Source organism: Pelodiscus sinensis, chromosome 18 (genome assembly GCF_052426305.1).
Source record: "Pelodiscus sinensis isolate ZL-2025 chromosome 18, ASM5242630v1, whole genome shotgun sequence".
Taxonomy (NCBI): Eukaryota; Metazoa; Chordata; order Testudines; family Trionychidae; genus Pelodiscus; species Pelodiscus sinensis.
Window position 1 is genome coordinate 4,435,430 of NC_143069.1, and position 17,476 is coordinate 4,452,905.

General features: G+C 59.7%; 1 protein-coding gene across 2 annotated transcripts; it reads left to right on the forward strand.

Moving 5' to 3' along the window:
• The first annotated feature begins 6,512 nt into the window (after positions 1 to 6,512).
• LOC149523161 (uncharacterized) lies at positions 6,513 to 16,893 on the forward strand. 2 transcript variants are annotated; one of them, XM_089769930.1, is made up of 4 exons: positions 6,513 to 6,618; positions 6,702 to 6,764; positions 12,983 to 13,291; positions 15,080 to 16,893. In XM_089769930.1, the coding sequence occupies exons 1-4, from the start codon at positions 6,594 to 6,596 to the stop codon at positions 15,121 to 15,123; spliced, it is 441 nt and encodes a 146-aa protein (XP_089626056.1). In that variant the 5' UTR covers positions 6,513 to 6,593; the 3' UTR covers positions 15,124 to 16,893. The 2 variants fall into 2 exon arrangements, with proteins under 2 accessions (XP_089626056.1, XP_089626057.1); XM_089769931.1 differs by having other exon boundaries at positions 6,514 to 6,618; positions 14,514 to 16,893.
• Positions 16,894 to 17,476: the final 583 nt, after the last annotated feature.

Here is a 17,476-nt window from a genome sequence, read left to right on the forward strand (position 1 = left end):
CCCAGATGGCAGCCTGCGGCAAGTGCAGCCGGGCTGATGGCCGAGTGGTGTGATGTGCCCAGTGTGGGTACTCCGGGCACTCCAAGCCAGAACTTCTTTGCAAGCGGGGCACCCCTTAGAACTGTCTGTCCGGGGTGGGGGTCGGGACCCTTTAAGCGCAGCCCTCGGCTAGCCTGAGACAGCAGCTCCACGCTCTAAGTCCTCCTCTGATGCCCTGCCGGCACTGCTTCCGGCCATCCTTAAGCCCTGTTCAGAGTCCACTCAATGTGGACTTGCTAGTTCGAACTAGCAAAACGCTAATTCGAACTAGTTTTTAGTTCTAGACGCGTTAGTTCGAATTAGCTTAGTTCGAATTAACTAATTCGAACTAAGTTAGTTCGAACTAGCGCTGTAGTGTAGACGTACCCCAAGACATGTTCCAAGTGTAGGGAAACCGCTTCTCATCCGTTCTCCAGAGACCAACGGCTCGCCAACATCTCAGCCACCGGTGTTCCGTCTAATTCTTTCCACCCCTGAGTGGAATGAATTTTCTGTGTGGAGGGGGACGTCACGCATCTTCTTCATATTGGAGCACATAACAAAAGGTTCTGAGTGTGGGAGGGAGCTCAGCGCTGGGACAGAGGGTTGGGATGCAGGAGGGTGAGGGCTCTGGCTGGGGATGTAGGTCCTGGGGTGGGGCTGGCGCTGAGGGGCTCAGAGCTGGGACAGAGGGTTGGGATGCAGGAGGGTGAGGGCTCTGGCTGGGGATGTAGGTCCTGGGGTGGGGCTGGCGCTGAGGGGCTCAGAGCTGGGACAGAGGGTTGGGGTGCAGGAGGGTGAGGGCTCTGGCTGGGGATGTAGGTCCTGGGGTGGGGCTGGCGCTGAGGGGTTCAGAGCTGGGACAGAGGGTTGGGGTGCAGGAGAGTGAGGGCTCTGGCTGGGGATGTAGGTCCTGGGGTGGGGCTGGAGCTGAGGGGCTCAGAGCTGGGACAGAGGGTGGGGGTGCAGGAGGGTGAGGGCTCTGGCTGGGGATGTAGGTCCTGGGGCTCAGAGCTGGGACGGAGGGTTGGGGTGCAGGAATTCTGGCTGGAGGTGCAGGCTCTGAGGTAGGGCTGGGCATAAGGGGCTTGGGGAGAGGCTGAGGGCTGGGGATTGGGGTGCAGGTTGGGGCCCAGGGAGGTGCGGGAGTGGGGATGAGGCCTTTGCAGGGGCAGGAGGATGCTCAGGGTTGTGGGGCACAAGGTGAGTCAGAGGGTTGGAGCTCCGGCTTACCAGGGCAGCTCCCTGCTGGGGATGGCCAGAAGGTGCCTCTTTCCCCTGGCCGTGGCAACTGGGTCCTGGATTCCCCTCCACCAGCCATGGCAACTTCAGGGCTTGGGGAGAGATCTCTCTTCCTGAGCCCCGTTCGGGGTTTAGTAGGAAGCTGCATAGCCCACAGTGTAGGAGGAACTTGGATCTCCCACCTGGTTACCTGGCCATTCTTTGTCCGGAAGGAGTTTTTGAGAGAGAAATTTTCCTCTGGACAGAAGGCAGACTTGCCACGACTTCAATCCCAGCTGGAGGCACCGTTCAGAGAGGAAAATTGCTGCAGACGCTGAGAACAGAGGACACAAAACCTCTCTCCCTGCATTTCTACTCACTGCATTTGAATGAAGGGGGACGCTTGGCTGGAAGATTCAGCCAGACTGCGGAAGCATGTGGTGAGAGAGACATTTAGCTTTGGATTCACTTCACTTGTGAAGTTAGGGACTAGTTTGTGTTTTACCTTTTATGGCTTTGTAGCCAATTCTGACCTCTCCGCCTCTTTTCTGGTGATCACTTCCATACTATTTCCCAGTAGTCAATGAACTTGCGGCGTTTCCTCTGAACCCGCATGTTTAGATTGAAGTGGTTAGGGACCTTCCTCTGGGAAAACAAGATTTGTGCAGATCATTTTTTATGAATGAAATGCCGGATCTTCTACAAGCTTGTGTTGTTCAGGAGAGGAGGGCCACGTGTTCTGGGCAGTACAAGACGCATCTTCCTGGGGACAAGTCTGGGACTGGAAATTTGCTGTTGTCATTCTGTAACATAATTCATGGATGGATCAGTGTGTTTGGGGATGGATGGATGTTTTTGGGGTGGATGGATGGGTATGTTTTGGGATGATGGACAGATGGATGGATGGATGTGTTTGCGATCGATGGATGTGTTTGGGGATGGATGGATGGACAGACAGATGGATGGATGTGTTTGCGATCGATGGATGTGTTTGGGGATGGATGGATGGACAGACAGATGGATGGATGTGTTTGGGGAGGGAGGGAGGGATGGATGGATGGATGTTTTTGGGGTGGATGGATGTGTATGTTTTGGGATGATGGATGGATACATGGATGGATGTGTTTGCGATCGTTGGATGTGTTTGAGGATGGATGGATGGATGGACAGACAGATGGATGGATGTGTTTGGGGAGGGAGGGAGGGAGGGATGGATGTGCTTGGGGATGGATGGATGGATGGATGTGTATGTTTTGGGATGATGGACAGATGGATGGATGGATGTATTTGGGGATGGATGGATGGATGTTTTTGGGGTGGATGGATGGGTATGTTTTGGGATGATGGATGGATAAATGGATGGATGTGTTTGCGATGGATGGATGGATGGATGGATGGATTTGGGGATTGATGGATGGGTGTGTTTGGGGATGGATGGATGTCTGTGGAAATGGATGAACGAACGGATGGATAGATAGGTGTGTTTTAGGATGGATGGACAGATAGATGGATGGATGTGTTTGGGGACAGATGGGTGGGTGGATGGACAGAAGTTTGGGGATGGACAGACAGATAAATGGGTGGATGGACAGATGGATGGGCGGGTGGATGGACTGATGGCTATACCACTCATACTGAATATCTGGGGAGTCATTTACATGCTGAGGACTGTGTATGGGCAACACAGGTTGGAGAACTGAGGGGAGATAGTAGTTCACCTGTCCAACCAGTGCTCTGGGGAATGTCACACAACACCCAAGCTGGCTGCTTGTGATTGTCCCTTCACCCTCTGGGTATTCGCGCGGGGTGTTGGGCTGTGACATAGAAGCTCTGATCTCGGTCACTGTGTGTCTGGGCGGCGCCCGGCCCGGCGGGCCCTGATCTCGGTCACTGTGTGTCTGGGCGGCGCTCGGCCCGACGGGCCCTGATCTCGGTCACTGTGTGTCTGGGCGGCGCCCGGCCCGGCGGGCCCTGATCTCGGTCACTGTGTGTCTGGGTGGTGCCCTGCCCGACGGGGCCCTGATCTCGGTGTGACGGCATGTCAGGGTTCCCCTCAATCCTGCACCCCCGTAGCAGCCAGAACAGACTCTGCCAGACAGTAGAATAGGGAGGGTTTATTGCTTCTCCAGGGTCCAACACGGCACAGACGTGATGTGGCTACAAGAGTCAAGGCCAGGATGCCTCAGACCCCTTGGAATGGGGTGCCTAGACCCCTAAACTCCCAGCCCTCTGCCTAGTCTGTCCTCTTCATGGTTTCCCCCAGCCAAAACTGACTCGCTTCCTTTATTCAGTCCCTGCCCTCCACAGGTAGGACTGGTTGGGTCTTTGTCTACCCGACCTCAGGCAGACCCCCCACTGCTGGGCAGTACTTACAGACACAGGCCAGTAGGGGTCACCCACAGCCCAAACACAGCAGCCAGTGAATGCCTGCCCACTACGTCACACTCGGTCTCCATGTGTCTGGGCAGTGCTCAGGCCGACGGGGCCCTGATCTCAGTCCCTGTATGTCTGAGCAGTGCCTGGCCCAATGGGCCCCGATCTCGGTCACTGTGTGTCTGGGCAGCGCCAGGACAGGGCCCTGATCTGATGTGGCATTGCTGCCATAACAGAAACGAAAATTGTGGTTTTTCTCAGCGTGAAGTTGAAGCCAGCCGCAAGTTTTTCTCTTCTCTGACTCCAAACCGCAACGCGGGGTGGAACAAACAAGCTCTGTCCCTCTGAGCCACGGCGGTGGAATTGCTGCTGAGTCAGATCCTGGCAGGCGGAGGAGGCATCTTGGCAAGGTGTGAAACTGGAGCAGCTTTGGCTGCAGGTGTGTTTTGCTCCAAACCCGCTGCTAGGCGTTTGGCGCCGGGCGTTCGGCTCCGTGCACGTGGGGGGAGAAGTGTCACGTGAGCAGGGACGCCAATGTTGTAATCTTATCCCGCTGTGACGGCTCTTCCCTGGGGCTCGCTCCCGCTGCCAGCCACGGTTCCCAGAAAGCAGCTGGCATCCCGAGTCGACATTCTCCAGGTGCCCTGAGCCGTGACCAGGCAGTGGGCATTCTGGGATTCTCCGCGCGGTGCATTGTGGGATACTTGCCAGCCAGGTCCCAGGGGGTTCCTGCAAGGGCAGAGGCAAAACAAGGTGGTGAACTGAAGGTGGGGGCAGCCAACAGGAAAAAAAACCGGGAAGGGTCCAAGATTGAGGGTCCGAGGGCTCCCCAAGGAGAGCGGGAGCCTGGGGTGCTGCCCAGACACACAGCGATGTGCCAAAGGGCAGAAACAAACCCAGCTATCTTGGAGCATCTCTGGCTAGCTTCGCCCTCCTGGCATGGCCGGGCGTGGGGATTGCAGAACAGCCGTGATTCCCCCGTTCCCTCCGCGGCACACCTGGCGATGGCGAGCCAGCCGGCACCACTCCCCAAGTGGGGGGAACCTGGGGGAGGCCTGCGATCCACACAGAAATGGGGAGCTTGGAGGGGCCCCTGGGGTCCTCAAGCCCCTCGCCCCACGCCGAGGCAGGAGGACTAGCTCCGGGCTCGCAGTCCCAGCAGAAGCCGGGAGGAAATCCACTGAAATCAACCAGCTCCTTCTCTTATCTTTTCCTGGAGTCGCTTGGCTGAGTCCCACGCCGCTGCGGAGCTGAGCAGAGACACAGCCCCGGAAGCACGTCACGGGGGGCTGGTTCCCCGCAGCCGCTGGCCCACCGAGCCGGGGCCGCGAAGGGCAGGATCGCGACAGCTGTGCAGGGCTGGTGCTCCCAAGCAGCACGGGCGCTGCTACCAGGATCCCTGCGCCCGGATGCCCCCCTGGCCTTGGCTTGACCCTCACGCTGGGCACCCGGAGGGGGCGGGGTGTGGGAAGAGAATTCCTCTCCGCTCCTCCTGGTTCTGCCCTCGGCGGGCCAATAGGGGCTGGGGGACAGAGTCCACCCCATGGCCCCGACGTGTCACAATGTTCGCTGCACTGGGGTACCCTCTCTCCCCAGTACCCTGCCCACCCCCGGCCACCGCGGAGCTGAAATCCGACAGGCCCTGGGCTCCCCTACGCTCCACTCCAGCCACAGCATGGGCTGGTGTAAATCAGCACGGCTCCCCGTCCTGGCTAAGGCCAACTGACGGTGATTGGGGTTTGGCCACAGAGACTCAATCTGGGGCCCGCCAATCTCAGCCCAAGGTCAGGTCCTGCGGGTTCTGCGACCCTCCATTCCCTCTCCTTCCTCAGGGGGCCCGGAAACGGCTGCTTCCCTCAGGACTCACCGACGCGCCGACGCTGCCACGTGCCTGCCTCAGTTTCCCCACGTGCCAAGTAGGGACCCACACCACCCCTCGGGCCTCACCAAAGTGCCGCCTTGGCCAAGTGCCTGCCTCAGTTTCCCCACATGCCAAGTAGGGACCCACACCACCCCTCAGGCCTCGCCGAAGCACCACCTCGGTCTAGTGCCTGCCTCAGTTTCCCCATTTGCCAAGTAGAGACCTACACCACCCCTCGGGCCTCGCTGAAGCGCCTCCTCGGTTGAGTGCCTGCCTCAGTATCCCCATGTGCCAAGTAGGGACCCACACCACCCCTTGGATCTTGCCAACGCGCCGCCTCGGCCGAGTGCCTGCCTCAGTTTCCCCACATGCCAAGCAGGGACCCACACCACAGACACAGCTCTCCGGACACCCAGTACCGGGTTCCCTCACCTCAAGGAAGGAGCCAGCCTTGGTGAGTTGTGGGGGGGGGGGATCTGGAGTAATGTGGCTGGTCTGGAGGGGAGGTATTGGGGAGAGGAGGCAGCCAGCAGTCACTGCATTTGGCGGGGTGCCCTGGGTGGGGTAGGGTCAGCTCAGAGCCAGGCTTGATTCCCAGCAGCTCCATCCAGAGCCCCCAGACATGCTGACTCTGGGCCCTGCAAGAGCATCACGCCAGCTTCCACCTGGCGGCCGACCATGGCGCAGGATCGGGCCCCCCGTGGATTCTCCCTGGGACACCTGCAGCTCTTGTCCTACGGGCCCAGGGGGTTCGGGAGCTGAGCTGCCTGCCGGGCGCTTGCAGCATTTCTGGCACCCTCATCTCTGGGAGTAGCCCATGTGGCCTGGGGCTGAACCTTGGCAGGGAGCACCGGCGTGAGCTCATGGGGAAAAGGGGGTGGGCGGAGATTTGGACCCAGGGTTGCCAACCCTCCCGGATGGTCCTGGAGCCTGCAGAAAAACTAATCGTTCCCTGGAGATTATGTCATGTGCTCAGCCCTCCAGCTACAACATCCAACCAAAAGGGGCTGCCCTGGGCGGGGTCCTAGGATCCACCCCTCCTGAGCCAATATATAGCCAGGAACCTGCCTGCTGGCTCCCGACCACCACCCAGAGCTGTCCTGGCCCAGAGAGCCCAGCCATGGCCCAGCTTGTGCTGATCCTAGGTAATTGCCGCCTGGCCGTGGGGAGCGGGGTTCGGAGGGGCCCTGGTGCTCACCTCTCTTCTCTTCTCCCCCCACCCCCTTAGCTTTTGGCACCTTCCTGACCAACGTGACCCAGGACTTCCCATTGACTTGGCTTCCGTACCAAGGTAAGAGGCAGGAGCGCCGAGATGCTGGGGTCCATTTCCTGCCCCCCCCCTTTCTGGATTGGGGCAGGGGGCTCTGGGCACGGGGTGGATTTCTGCAGCCTTTTGCTGAGCCCCTCACCACCGGGACGCCGGGAGATGGTGCCGAGGGGAGTCTGCACCGAAAGCTTGGGCCTTCTCAGGGAGGGAGGCAGGGCTGTACCTGCCCGGCGGTGTCTGGGGGAGGCGGAGATGGCAGGGGCTGTGGGTCAGGAGTGAGGGGCACCGGCAGAGCTGGGGGGCAGGGCTGGGCTGGCAGGGGCTGTGGGTCAGGAGTGAGGGGCACCGGCAGAGCTGGGGGGCAGGGCCGGGCTGGCAGGGGCTGTGGGTCAGGAGTGAGGGGCACCGGCAGAGCTGGGGGGCAGGGCCGGGCTGGCAGGGGCTGTGGGTCAGGAGTGAGGGGCACCGGCAGAGCTGGGGGCCAGGGCCGGGCTGGCAGGGGCTGTGGGTCAGGAGTGAGGGGCACCGGCAGAGCTGGGGGGCAGGGCTGAGCTGGCAGGGGCTGTGGGTCAGGAGTGAGGGGCACCGGCAGAGCTGGGGGGCAGGGCTGGGCTGGCAGGGGCTGTGGGTCAGGAGTGAGGGGCATCGGCAGAGCTGGGGGGCAGGGCCGGGCTGGCAGGGGCTGTGGGTCAGGAGTGAGGGGCACCGGCAGAGCTGGGGGGCAGGGCCGGGCTGGCAGGGGCTGTGGGTCAGGAGTGAGGGGCACCGGCAGAGCTGGGGGGCAGGGCCGGGCTGGCAGGGGCTGTGGGTCAGGAGTGAGGGGCACCGGCAGAGCTGGGGGGCAGGGCCGGGCTGGCAGGGGCTGTGGGTCAGGAGTGAGGGGCACCGGCAGAGCTGGGGGGCAGGGCCGGGCTGGCAGGGGCTGTGGGTCAGGAGTGAGGGGCACCGGCAGAGCTGGGGGGCAGGGCCGGGCTGGCAGGGGCTGTGGGTCAGGAGTGAGGGGCACCGGCAGAGCTGGGGGGCAGGGCCGGGCTGGCAGGGGCTGTGGGTCAGGAGTGAGGGGCACCGGCAGAGCTGGGGGGCAGGGCCGGGCTGGCAGGGGCTGTGGGTCAGGAGTGAGGGGCACCGGCAGAGCTGGGGGGCAGGGCCGGGCTGGCAGGGGCTGTGGGTCAGGAGTGAGGGGCACCGGCAGAGCTGGGGGGCAGGGCCGGGCTGGCAGGGGCTGTGGGTCAGGAGTGAGGGGCACCGGCAGAGCTGGGGGGCAGGGCCGGGCTGGCAGGGGCTGTGGGTCAGGAGTGAGGGGCACCGGCAGAGCTGGGGGGCAGGGCCGGGCTGGCAGGGGCTGTGGGTCAGGAGTGAGGGGCACCGGCAGAGCTGGGGGGCAGGGCCGGGCTGGCAGGGGCTGTGGGTCAGGAGTGAGGGGCACCGGCAGAGCTGGGGGGCAGGGCCGAGCTGGCAGGGGCTGTGGGTCAGGAGTGAGGGGCACCGGCAGAGCTGGGGGGCAGGGCTGAGCTGGCAGGGGCTGTGGGTCAGGAGTGAGGGGCACCGGCAGAGCTGGGGGGCAGGGCCGGGCTGGCAGGGGCTGTGGGTCAGGAGTGAGGGGCACCAGCAGAGCTGGGGGGCAGGGCTGAGCTGGCAGGGGCTGTGGGTCAGGAGTGAGGGGCACCGGCAGAGCTGGGGGGCAGGGCCGAGCTGGCAGGGGCTGTGGGTCAGGAGTGAGGGGCAGGGCTGAGCTGGCAGGGGCTGTGGGTCAGGAGTGAGGGGCACCGGCAGAGCTGGGGGGCAGGGCTGGGCTGGAAGGGGCTGTGGGTCAGGAGTGAGGGGCACCGGCAGAGCTGGGGGGCAGGGCTGGGCTGGAAGGGGCTGTAGGTCAGGAGTGAGGGGCACCGGCAGAGCTGGGGGGCAGGGCCGGGCTGGCAGGGGCTGTGGGTCAGGAGTGAGGGGCACCGGCAGAGCTGGGGGGCAGGGCTGAGCTGGCAGGGGCTGTGGGTCAGGAGTGAGGGGCACCGGCAGAGCTGGGGGGCAGGGCCGGGCTGGCAGGGGCTGTGGGTCAGGAGTGAGGGGCACCGGCAGAGCTGGGGGGCAGGGCCGAGCTGGCAGGGGCTGTGGGTCAGGAGTGAGGGGCACCGGCAGAGCTGGGGGGCAGGGCCGAGCTGGCAGGGGCTGTGGGTCAGGAGTGAGGGGCACCGGCAGAGCTGGGGGGGCAGGGCTGGGCTGGCAGGGGCTGTGGGTCAGGAGTGAGGGGCACCAGCAGAGCTGGGGGGCAGGGCTGGGCTGGCAGGGGCTGTGGGTCAGGAGTGAGGGGCACCGGCAGAACTAGGCTCCCAGAGCTTCGCCCTGCTCCCTGTGAGACCGAAGGGCTAATTCGGGGGCCTGGTCGAGTTTTCAGCCTGATACGGTCACGTATCGAAAGAGCCGGGACTCCGGCTCCACATTAGCCACCGTATAAAAATGAATGAACGACCCAAACAAACCCCAGGGGGCAGATCCCTGGAGCTGAGCTGCCTGCCGGGCGGCTGAGCCAGGGCTGAGCTCTCACCAGCTGGCCCAGGGCCTGGGAAGGAGCCCAGGAAATCAGATCAATGAACATTCGTACCCTTCCACCTCCCATCTCGCCGGCCGGTTTTCATGACAACCCCAGCCTAAGAACCCCACTGAAGTGAGTCCAATCCGAGCTGGTCACTGCTTACGTATTTGGACAGAGAAGTCAAACAATTGAGCAGCATCCAAACCACAGCCCCGAGCCAGCAGGGAAGCCGTTTAGTGGTCACGCTAGCGCAGCGGTTAACCCTTCCCTAGAGATGCTCCCAAAGGCAAGCCATAAAATCACCTTTCACCTCCTAAAAGGTGGGAAGAGGAAAGTTAGTATGGCACCCGCTGACATTAATCACAAACAGACACCAGCGTACGGGCCGATACCAAACCTGCAGTAGCTGGGGAGTGCTCAGTACAGCTCCAAGTCCGCAAGACTCCCTAGTTAAGCAGTGGGCGTGGTAGCAGGATTTGCTAACGGGTTCCCATCCGGTATGGGGAGACCAGCAAAGCCTGGTGGTGTGCGGTTGCTGGAATTGTGGCTTCTCTCCCCAAGGCAGCCAGCAGTGTTCCCTGTAATATGTTCCGTCCATGGGCAGATTTTTTTTCCATCCATGTGCAGAATAAATTTGAATGTGCACCAAGGCCCCTGTGAATGTGCACCACCAGGTGAAACACAACCTAGCTGTGGGCAGCATTTAATCTCCCGCAAGCAGACACACAAGTGCCCCACTTACAGGGACACTGGCGGCCGGCCTTGGGGCTCTGAGACATTCCCTTCCCTCCAGCGAGGTCCCATGTTGACCACCTTCACTGCACTGAGGCCTGCGGTGCAGGGAGGCGTGCAGCCAGCCGGGGCAGCACATAGCATGGGCCCCTTGGCTCGACGTAGCTCATTAGCAGTCCTTGAGCGAGAGACAGGTCAGCCCAGAGACGTGAGCCAGCGGAAGGACTCAAGCCGGGTTTGAGTCCCCGCTGTGAACATGGCCACATTTCTGCCTCAGTTTCTCCAGCCGTGCTGGGCAGAGGAACACCACAAAGCTCCCAGAGTGGCAAGTGGCGGCTGCAGACAGAATCTGGGGGAAAGCCAGAAATTAAAAAACATCCATTCCCGCTGAGGCGGAGTCCAAATAATCCTTCCCCAAGCTGTAGAGCTGAGCCTCCTTTTAGAGACGGCAGCAGTTGGGTGAAAAATGGCATGGTAAAACGGAAACTCCATTCATGGATCCCTCAGAAACCCGCTGACCAGTGAGTGGCCACTTGAAATGTGTGCATCGGCCCAGGGAAACATGCCTTGGAACAGCTAATGTGCAGATGGCCTGTTTTTCCCTTGGCCGCCAGACAACTCTAGAGAAATGTGATGTGGCATAATTGTATGAGAGGTCAGCCAGTTTCTCTTGCAAAATTTCCATCTTCTCGGAGAAAAGTTTCTCCGAAGTTTCTCCGAGAAAAATGGGATACACGCCTTGCTCTTAGCAGCACTAACATCTGCTTTGCGCAGTTCAGGAAACTGAGGCATGGAACAAGGACGTCACCCAGATGACCTGAGTCTCCTGCAGCGCCTCTCTCGTTCTGCTGGGCTCCATGTCAAGCCCCGATTCCCAGAAATAGACGCTAATTTCTGGGTGGCTTCTCAGCTCTAGCTAGTTCTTCGTGGCTCCCATTTCTGGCGCCGAGAGCGGCTCAGCGAGCCGGAACTCAGCTGAGGGATGATCAGCGGTGGATGTCCCCGTGCACCGGGGAGTGTGGACTATAGTTTTTTCTGATTGCTTTTCCGGAAGAGGCTTTTCAGGCATTTCGCCCCGTGTAGATGGGGCCACATGGCGGAAAAGCTTCCTCTTTTGGAAGAGCCCTTATTCCTCATAGAACCTGGTACAGAGAGCTCCCCGAAATAGCGTGTCTGCTTTTCTGCGAAAAAAAGAGGAGCAAACCTGTTCCCTGGATGTGGCGGAGTTTTTCCGGGATACCTCCAGTATCCCAGAAAAACACCATCGCGTGGACATAGGGACCAGGCCCTTCCAAACCTGCTTTGTTCCGAATCTAGACACTGGAGGTGGGTGAGGTATTTGGACAAACTGTTTATTTGGGGAGTGCTCAGTCAGTCCAAAACAGTTCGCCAATTTCACGTAGTTCGCCAATTTCTTCTGCACCGCTGGCCAGAGGAAGAGGGGCAGCCAGACACACTTGTAGCCCTTAGGGGGGTGGTCCCCAAATAATTTTGGGCATGTGCAGCTGGGGGGCATGGAGAGACATGGTGGGCAGAGCGCAGGGGAGTTCTGCACCTGCTTCTTTCCAGCCCTGGTCCTGGTTGCAGCGGAAGCTCCTGACCCCTGCTCTAGGTCCCCGGGACCTGCTCCTGGCTGTGATTTCTGAGCTGTGATCCCACCGGCTGATAACCTGGGGAGATGGGTGTCAATTAGTGACCCCTGGGCTGCTCTGATTCATGTTGGGGGGCTGCGCTGGCCTGGACTCTGAGCGGGAGCTGCAGGGTAACCTATAGGCTAAGAGGCCTGAGGCTAGCTCAGCCCTGTTCAAAGAACCTGCCTTTGCTGTAACTAACAATATTCTAGCCCCGTGGTCACCAACCAGTCGATCGCGATCTACTGGTAGATCTCAGGGGCTCTAAGAGTAGCTCTTGAGCCCTCTGAACACAGGTGAGTAGCTGCGAGGAATGGTGGGAGCTGGGAGGTCGGGAGGGCTGAAACACCCCAGCCAGCTGACTGTGGCTTTCAGCTGAAAGAGGCTGACCCGTGCTCCAGCTGATCGGCGGCTTCTCCTCAGCGCCTGCCCACGTGGAGCTTGGTGCACCCTGGCTGAGCGCCATGGCCAGCTGGCCGAGCAGCCACTTCTCTTCCCTCCAGCCGGGCTGCCCTGTGCTCAGCCCAGGGAGGCTGCGTTTAGCTCCAGCTGTGCTGGAGCAAGCTTCCCAGGCTGAGCGCAGGATCACAGATGCCCATCTGAGGGACTGTATACGACTAGCAATCTCAGACTACAACCCAGACTTCAAGACACTGGCAGATACTGTTCAGTCCCAGGTGTCACACTGAGACTTTGTTATTGGAAGAAAAAATATATAATTATCGATACTTGATTTTAGATTTACAAAATAGCAGAGAAGAAAATGTAGAATTGTAAATGCTTCATTTGACATTTAAATAGCATGAATTAAAAACAGACCGTTTATTTCATAACTATAAACGTGATTTTAATGTTATATATTGCATAATTTAAAAATAAACTGTTTAACAGAGTGTATAAGGGTAGGGGATAGCAAGTGATGGACAGGAGAATAGAGAGGGCGGGGCTTCAAGGAAGGGGCGGGGCGGTAGATCTTCGCCTGTTCTGAGACTTAAAAAGTGATCTTGGGTGTAAAAAGGTTGGAGACCACTGGTCTTGCCCAAGGGGGGCGGGACTTTAGAGAGATTGGCAGGGCCCTACCCAAAGGCTGGGGGAGGGGCAGTGTTCATTGCCTCTAGGCCAGCAGAGCTAAGACGATCTCTAGTACAGACCTGGGGGTGCAGAGAGCTGAGGAGAGCCCCTCCTTGGGAGGGGAAACTGAGGCACAGTGCCGGCAGTGCCCCACTCAGCTAGCAGGCAGCAGCTCTATGCCACAGCCGCATAGAACCAGCCCCCTCTCCCAGGCCCCGTGTGCATGTGGCAGGGCGGGGGGTGGGTATTAGAACCCACCACGACTGTCTTTCTCCCGCCAGATCTGTGCCGAGCCGCTGGGTGCCAGGTGCCGGAGAAGCCCAAGTGTGGGACTCAGTTCTACGACCACCAGACCCATCTGTGCTGCGGGGATGGCACCGACTGGAGCGTGACCAAAAAGCCCACCCCGCGGTACGACTGCTGCGGCTTCCGCGTCTACGAACAAAACACGGAGCAGTGCTGCGAAGACCTCAGCATCAAGTCCAAGCGGGACAGCTGCCCAGAGGCCCTGCAAGAGGCCAAGGGTGGCGGTTCCCAACGAGAGGGAAGGCCCACGGCTGTCCGTGGGTCACCTGCACTGCATGCAAACGGTGAGTAGGAACCGCTGGAGGGAGGAAACCTCTTAGCTACTCCAGCCCCAGCCTCTCCCAGCAGGGGGCGCTGTGGGGAGCGGGGCAGGCAGGGGTACTGGCTGTGGGAGGAGCTCCTGGCTACTCCAGCCCCAGCTTCTCCCAGCAGGGGGCGCTGTGGGGAGCGGGGCAGGCAGGGGTACTGGCTGTGGGAGGAGCTCCTGGCTACTCCAGCCCCAGCTTCTCCCAGCAGGGGGCGCTGTGGGGAGCGGGGCAGGCAGGAATACTGGCTGTAGGAGGAGCTCTTGGCTACTCCAGCCCAAGCCTCTTCCAGCAGGGGGCGCTGTGGGGAGCAGGGCAGGCAGGGGTACTGGCTGTGGGAGGAGCTCCTGGCTACTCCAGGCCCAGTCTCCCGCAGCAGGGGGCGCTGTGGGGAGTGGGGCAGGCAGGGGTACTGGCTGTGGGAGGAGCTCCTGGCTACTCCAGGCCCAGTCTCCCCCAGCAGGGGGCACTGTGGGGAGTGGGGCAGGGGCGCCGGCGATGAGGGGAGCTCCTGGTTACTCCAACCCTGCCAGAAAACTCCCCATGGCATGCCAGGCGTGGTCTGCAGGGCAGCATTGTGCTCAGCAAGCCACGGCGCCGGCGCTGACCCCTTGGGCCCGCTGGAACACGGTGCCATATAAGCTAGTCCCCGGCTGATCCCGGAGACAGACCCAATTTAGTTCCCCAGTCTCTGCCCTCCAGACGCCCACCAACCACCCAGCTCTTGGGATGCGCTGACCCGGGGCCCTGCAGCCACACTCGGGCCCTCGCTGTGAAACCTCCGACACCCGGGGCCTCCTGGGGCTGCCTCTCTTGAGATCAGAGCCCTCGTTCCTCCCCCGGGCTCTCCGCTGCCCACCCCCACTGCCTGCAGCCAGGGATATCCTGCAACCGCACTAGCCGGGATGTGCCGTGACTGGCCTTGGGCGGTCGCTCCCAGGGGCCAAAGCTCTTTTTCCTTTGTAAAGGGGCTTGATTGCCCCCGTGGTGGTGCCCGAAGGGGGGCGTGTGGCACAGCCACGGGCTTTAAGGAGGGCTCTGGTGGTCTTCGGGTCTCAGACCCGCCCGCCCCTTGGCACCTGCATCCCTATATCCCTATCCTACAGTCCTGTCCTCAGCAGCATCCCCCGTCTGACACTCCCCGCCCCAAACCCCTCAATCTAGCAAGCTGGCGACTCTCTTTCCTTTTGTCTCCCCGCAGGAAAAACCAGATGATGCAGACGATGGGGTCCCCCGGGCATGGGGCCCCAGCAAGCATATGCCCACTGTGGGGGGAGAGGTGGGGTAAGCAGGGAGGGGGGGGTGTTTTTTATCCTGGGTGTGCTGTAGGATGGAGGGCAGGGTGCAGGGAGAGCAGGGACGCTGGGGGAGGGCACTACAGGAGCCAAGGGGAACCAGTGCATGGGCAGTAGTCCTACCCTCCGCCCCCCAGGGGGCGCAAAGGGGTCTGTGCAGGCACAGCTGGGCACCTGTGTGGGTCGGGGTGAGCATTACTACGTGGGTATCCTTCGGTTCACACTTATCAGGTGCTTTTTGTTATGCTAATTGGGGTAAACCTGGCTCTTGAACGACTGAGGTGCACACAGCACCTGTGCCCTCCTGGTGACTTTCAGCGAGGCTGGTGCCACCTCCACAGATGCAGCAGCTGTTTGAGCCAATCCCAGGGCCCATGCAAATATCTGCATCCCCAATGGCTGGGCCCAAGAGGATCCCTAGATTCCACAGCCACAAGGGACCAATGTAGTTCTCTGCTCTCACCTCCTGCAGAAGCCAGGCCTGAAAGCTGCCCTCGGATAAATTTGTGTCAGTGACTATCCCAGAGGCCAGCAGCCCCTCTGCTGTGCCGATCCAATAGGGCAGGCACCCATCGGAGGACTCTGTCCATGGCTATGGAAAGCGCAAGGAGATGCTAGGCAAAGCATTTCTGGCCGCCCGGGAAATCTGACACGCTGGGAACCTGCATCCAGTTCCGGTCATCCCTGCTCAGAACGTGAATTCACATCAGGTGCGGAGAAGAGCTACCGGGATGGACAGGTGGGAGGGAGGGCTGAGCCGGGCAAGAGGGGACTGGAAGAGCTTGCCTTGTTTAGCCTAGCAGAAAGACACCTGTGTGGGGGTGTCAACACAGACTGGGGTGCACCAGGACGGGACAAGAGATACTGAAGCTATAGGTTGACCCAAGACCAAACAAAAATCAACAGGGACTAGCAGGAGACAAAAGCAGAAGGTTTGGGAACATCAGGGGAAGGAGGGCCGGGAATAGGAATGGGGGGGTGGGGGTCAGACAACCGGGTTGTCTTGATCCGTTTGCGCGCAGAGTGGCTGCCAAACCAGACCTCGACTTCATGAGTCGGAGATACCTGTGCTGGCCTCAATCCTGTCTGCACCAGATTTACTTCTGGACCTCGGTTTGCATCCTGGCTTTTAGCAAAATGTGTACGTCTCTGACGATGGTGTTCACAGGGCTGGTTAACACAAGGAATTTACAGCGGTAGAGCGACGCCCCTCGGGGGCGTGAGAAATCCACGCTCGGGTGGTAGTGTGAAGCCGACCCAGAGAGCCTGGCGCAGATACAAAATTTGTATCCAAAACCCTATCCATATACGTAAAAATGAGCCGTGGATATCCGCAGAGGCGGAAACCCGTGGTTATAAAGCGGCTTGCCAGATCTGCAGGGTTCTAGACACAAAGGCTACGTCTACACTGGCATGATTTTCCGGAAATGCTTTTAACGGAAAAGTTTTCCATTAAAAGCATTTTCGGAAAAGCACGTCTAGATTGGCAGGACGCTTTTCCGCAAAAGCACTTTTTGCAGAAAAGCGTCCATGGCCAATCTAGACGCGCTTTTCCGCAAAAAAGCCCCGATCGCCATTTTCACATTCGGGGCTTTTTTTGCGGAAAACAAATCTCAGCTGTCTACACTGGCCCTCTTGCGCAGCATAGTATTTCTGCAAAAAGCACTGATTTCTTACAGTAGGAAGTCAGTGCTTTTGCAGAAATTCAAGCGGCCAGTGTAGACAGCTGGCAAGTTTTTCCGGAAAAGCGGCTGATTTTCTGGAAAAAGTGGCCAGTCTAGACACAGCCAAAATGTATAGCCACATCCGGATCTATGAAAACAAGCCGCGGATATCCCCATCCATATCTGAGGATGCAGATACCATGGATAGCCGCGGATTTTCAGGTCTCTCCTGAACTAGGCTCCAGGATAGACAGCGTTAGACCAATAGAAGGATTCTTCCATCCCCTTAGCACCTACCTCTCCAGGAGGCATTGGCAGGGAACTCTGCCTGTCAGCCCAGCTAGCATCTACACCGAAGCACCACCGGATGTACCTTCAGGATGTGTGTAACAAGACAGGTTCTCGGCCATTAGCCGGATGTTTCGAAATAGTACCCCCCAAGGAGCGAGAAATTACGATGTCCCGCTCCATTGTTCTCTCTTCTGAGTTGTGTAGTCTTATTTGAGATTTAATATTTGGCTATTATGTCAGTGTTTTATGGGGCTTGGGCTCTTGTTTAGTGACTCTATATGGTGGATTATGCTCTGCTATAAGTTATTAAAGTCTGTTTGGCAATCTGATACGAGCCGCATCTGACTTTCTGGTTTCCTCGGTGGCGATGATGCGCATAGAACAAGAGAAAGGAGCAGAACCCGAACGTGGGAGGAAGGTGACATATCAGGGCCCCATCCGCACCTGAGGAGGGGCCTGGGTAGGTCATCCCCGCCTTGCAGCCTTGGATGCTTCGCCATCAAAGGTGACGTGGGGTAGCACACAAAAGGTGCGCTGCCCCTTAATGCCTGCACCAACATTTTAATTGCTCAATGGGGTGTCCCCACATACCCGCTCCTGCCCTTCTGGGTGGCCCTCCCTGCACCCCTCCCTCCTCTGCAGGCCCCCCTCGCCCCTGCTTGCTGTGCTTTGCTGAAGTCCAGCCCAAATCCAGCAGGCAAGCCCCACCCGGAGGGACTGGATACAACTGCAGCCTGCCCTCCCCACAGGGGCTCAGCTCCATCTAGGCAGGGGGGCTATTTCAGGATACCGCCAGGATCCTGAAATAGCAATTCTGGGTCTTTAAACGCGCCCGTTCTTGCTAAATATACTTTGAAATACCAGGCGCACTATTCTGGCGTTCCTGTCAGCCTCCTTCCACGATGGGGACCACG

Coding starts and splice junctions, on each gene's coding strand:
- LOC149523161 (XM_089769930.1), top strand. CDS start 6,594: ATGGCCCAGCTTGTGCTGATCCTAG. Junction 6,619..6,701: donor CCAGCTTGTGCTGATCCTAG/GTAATTGCCGCC, acceptor CCACCCCCTTAG/CTTTTGGCACCTTCCTGACC. Junction 13,292..15,079: donor ACCTGCACTGCATGCAAACG/GTGAGTAGGAAC, acceptor CACCTCCTGCAG/AAGCCAGGCCTGAAAGCTGC.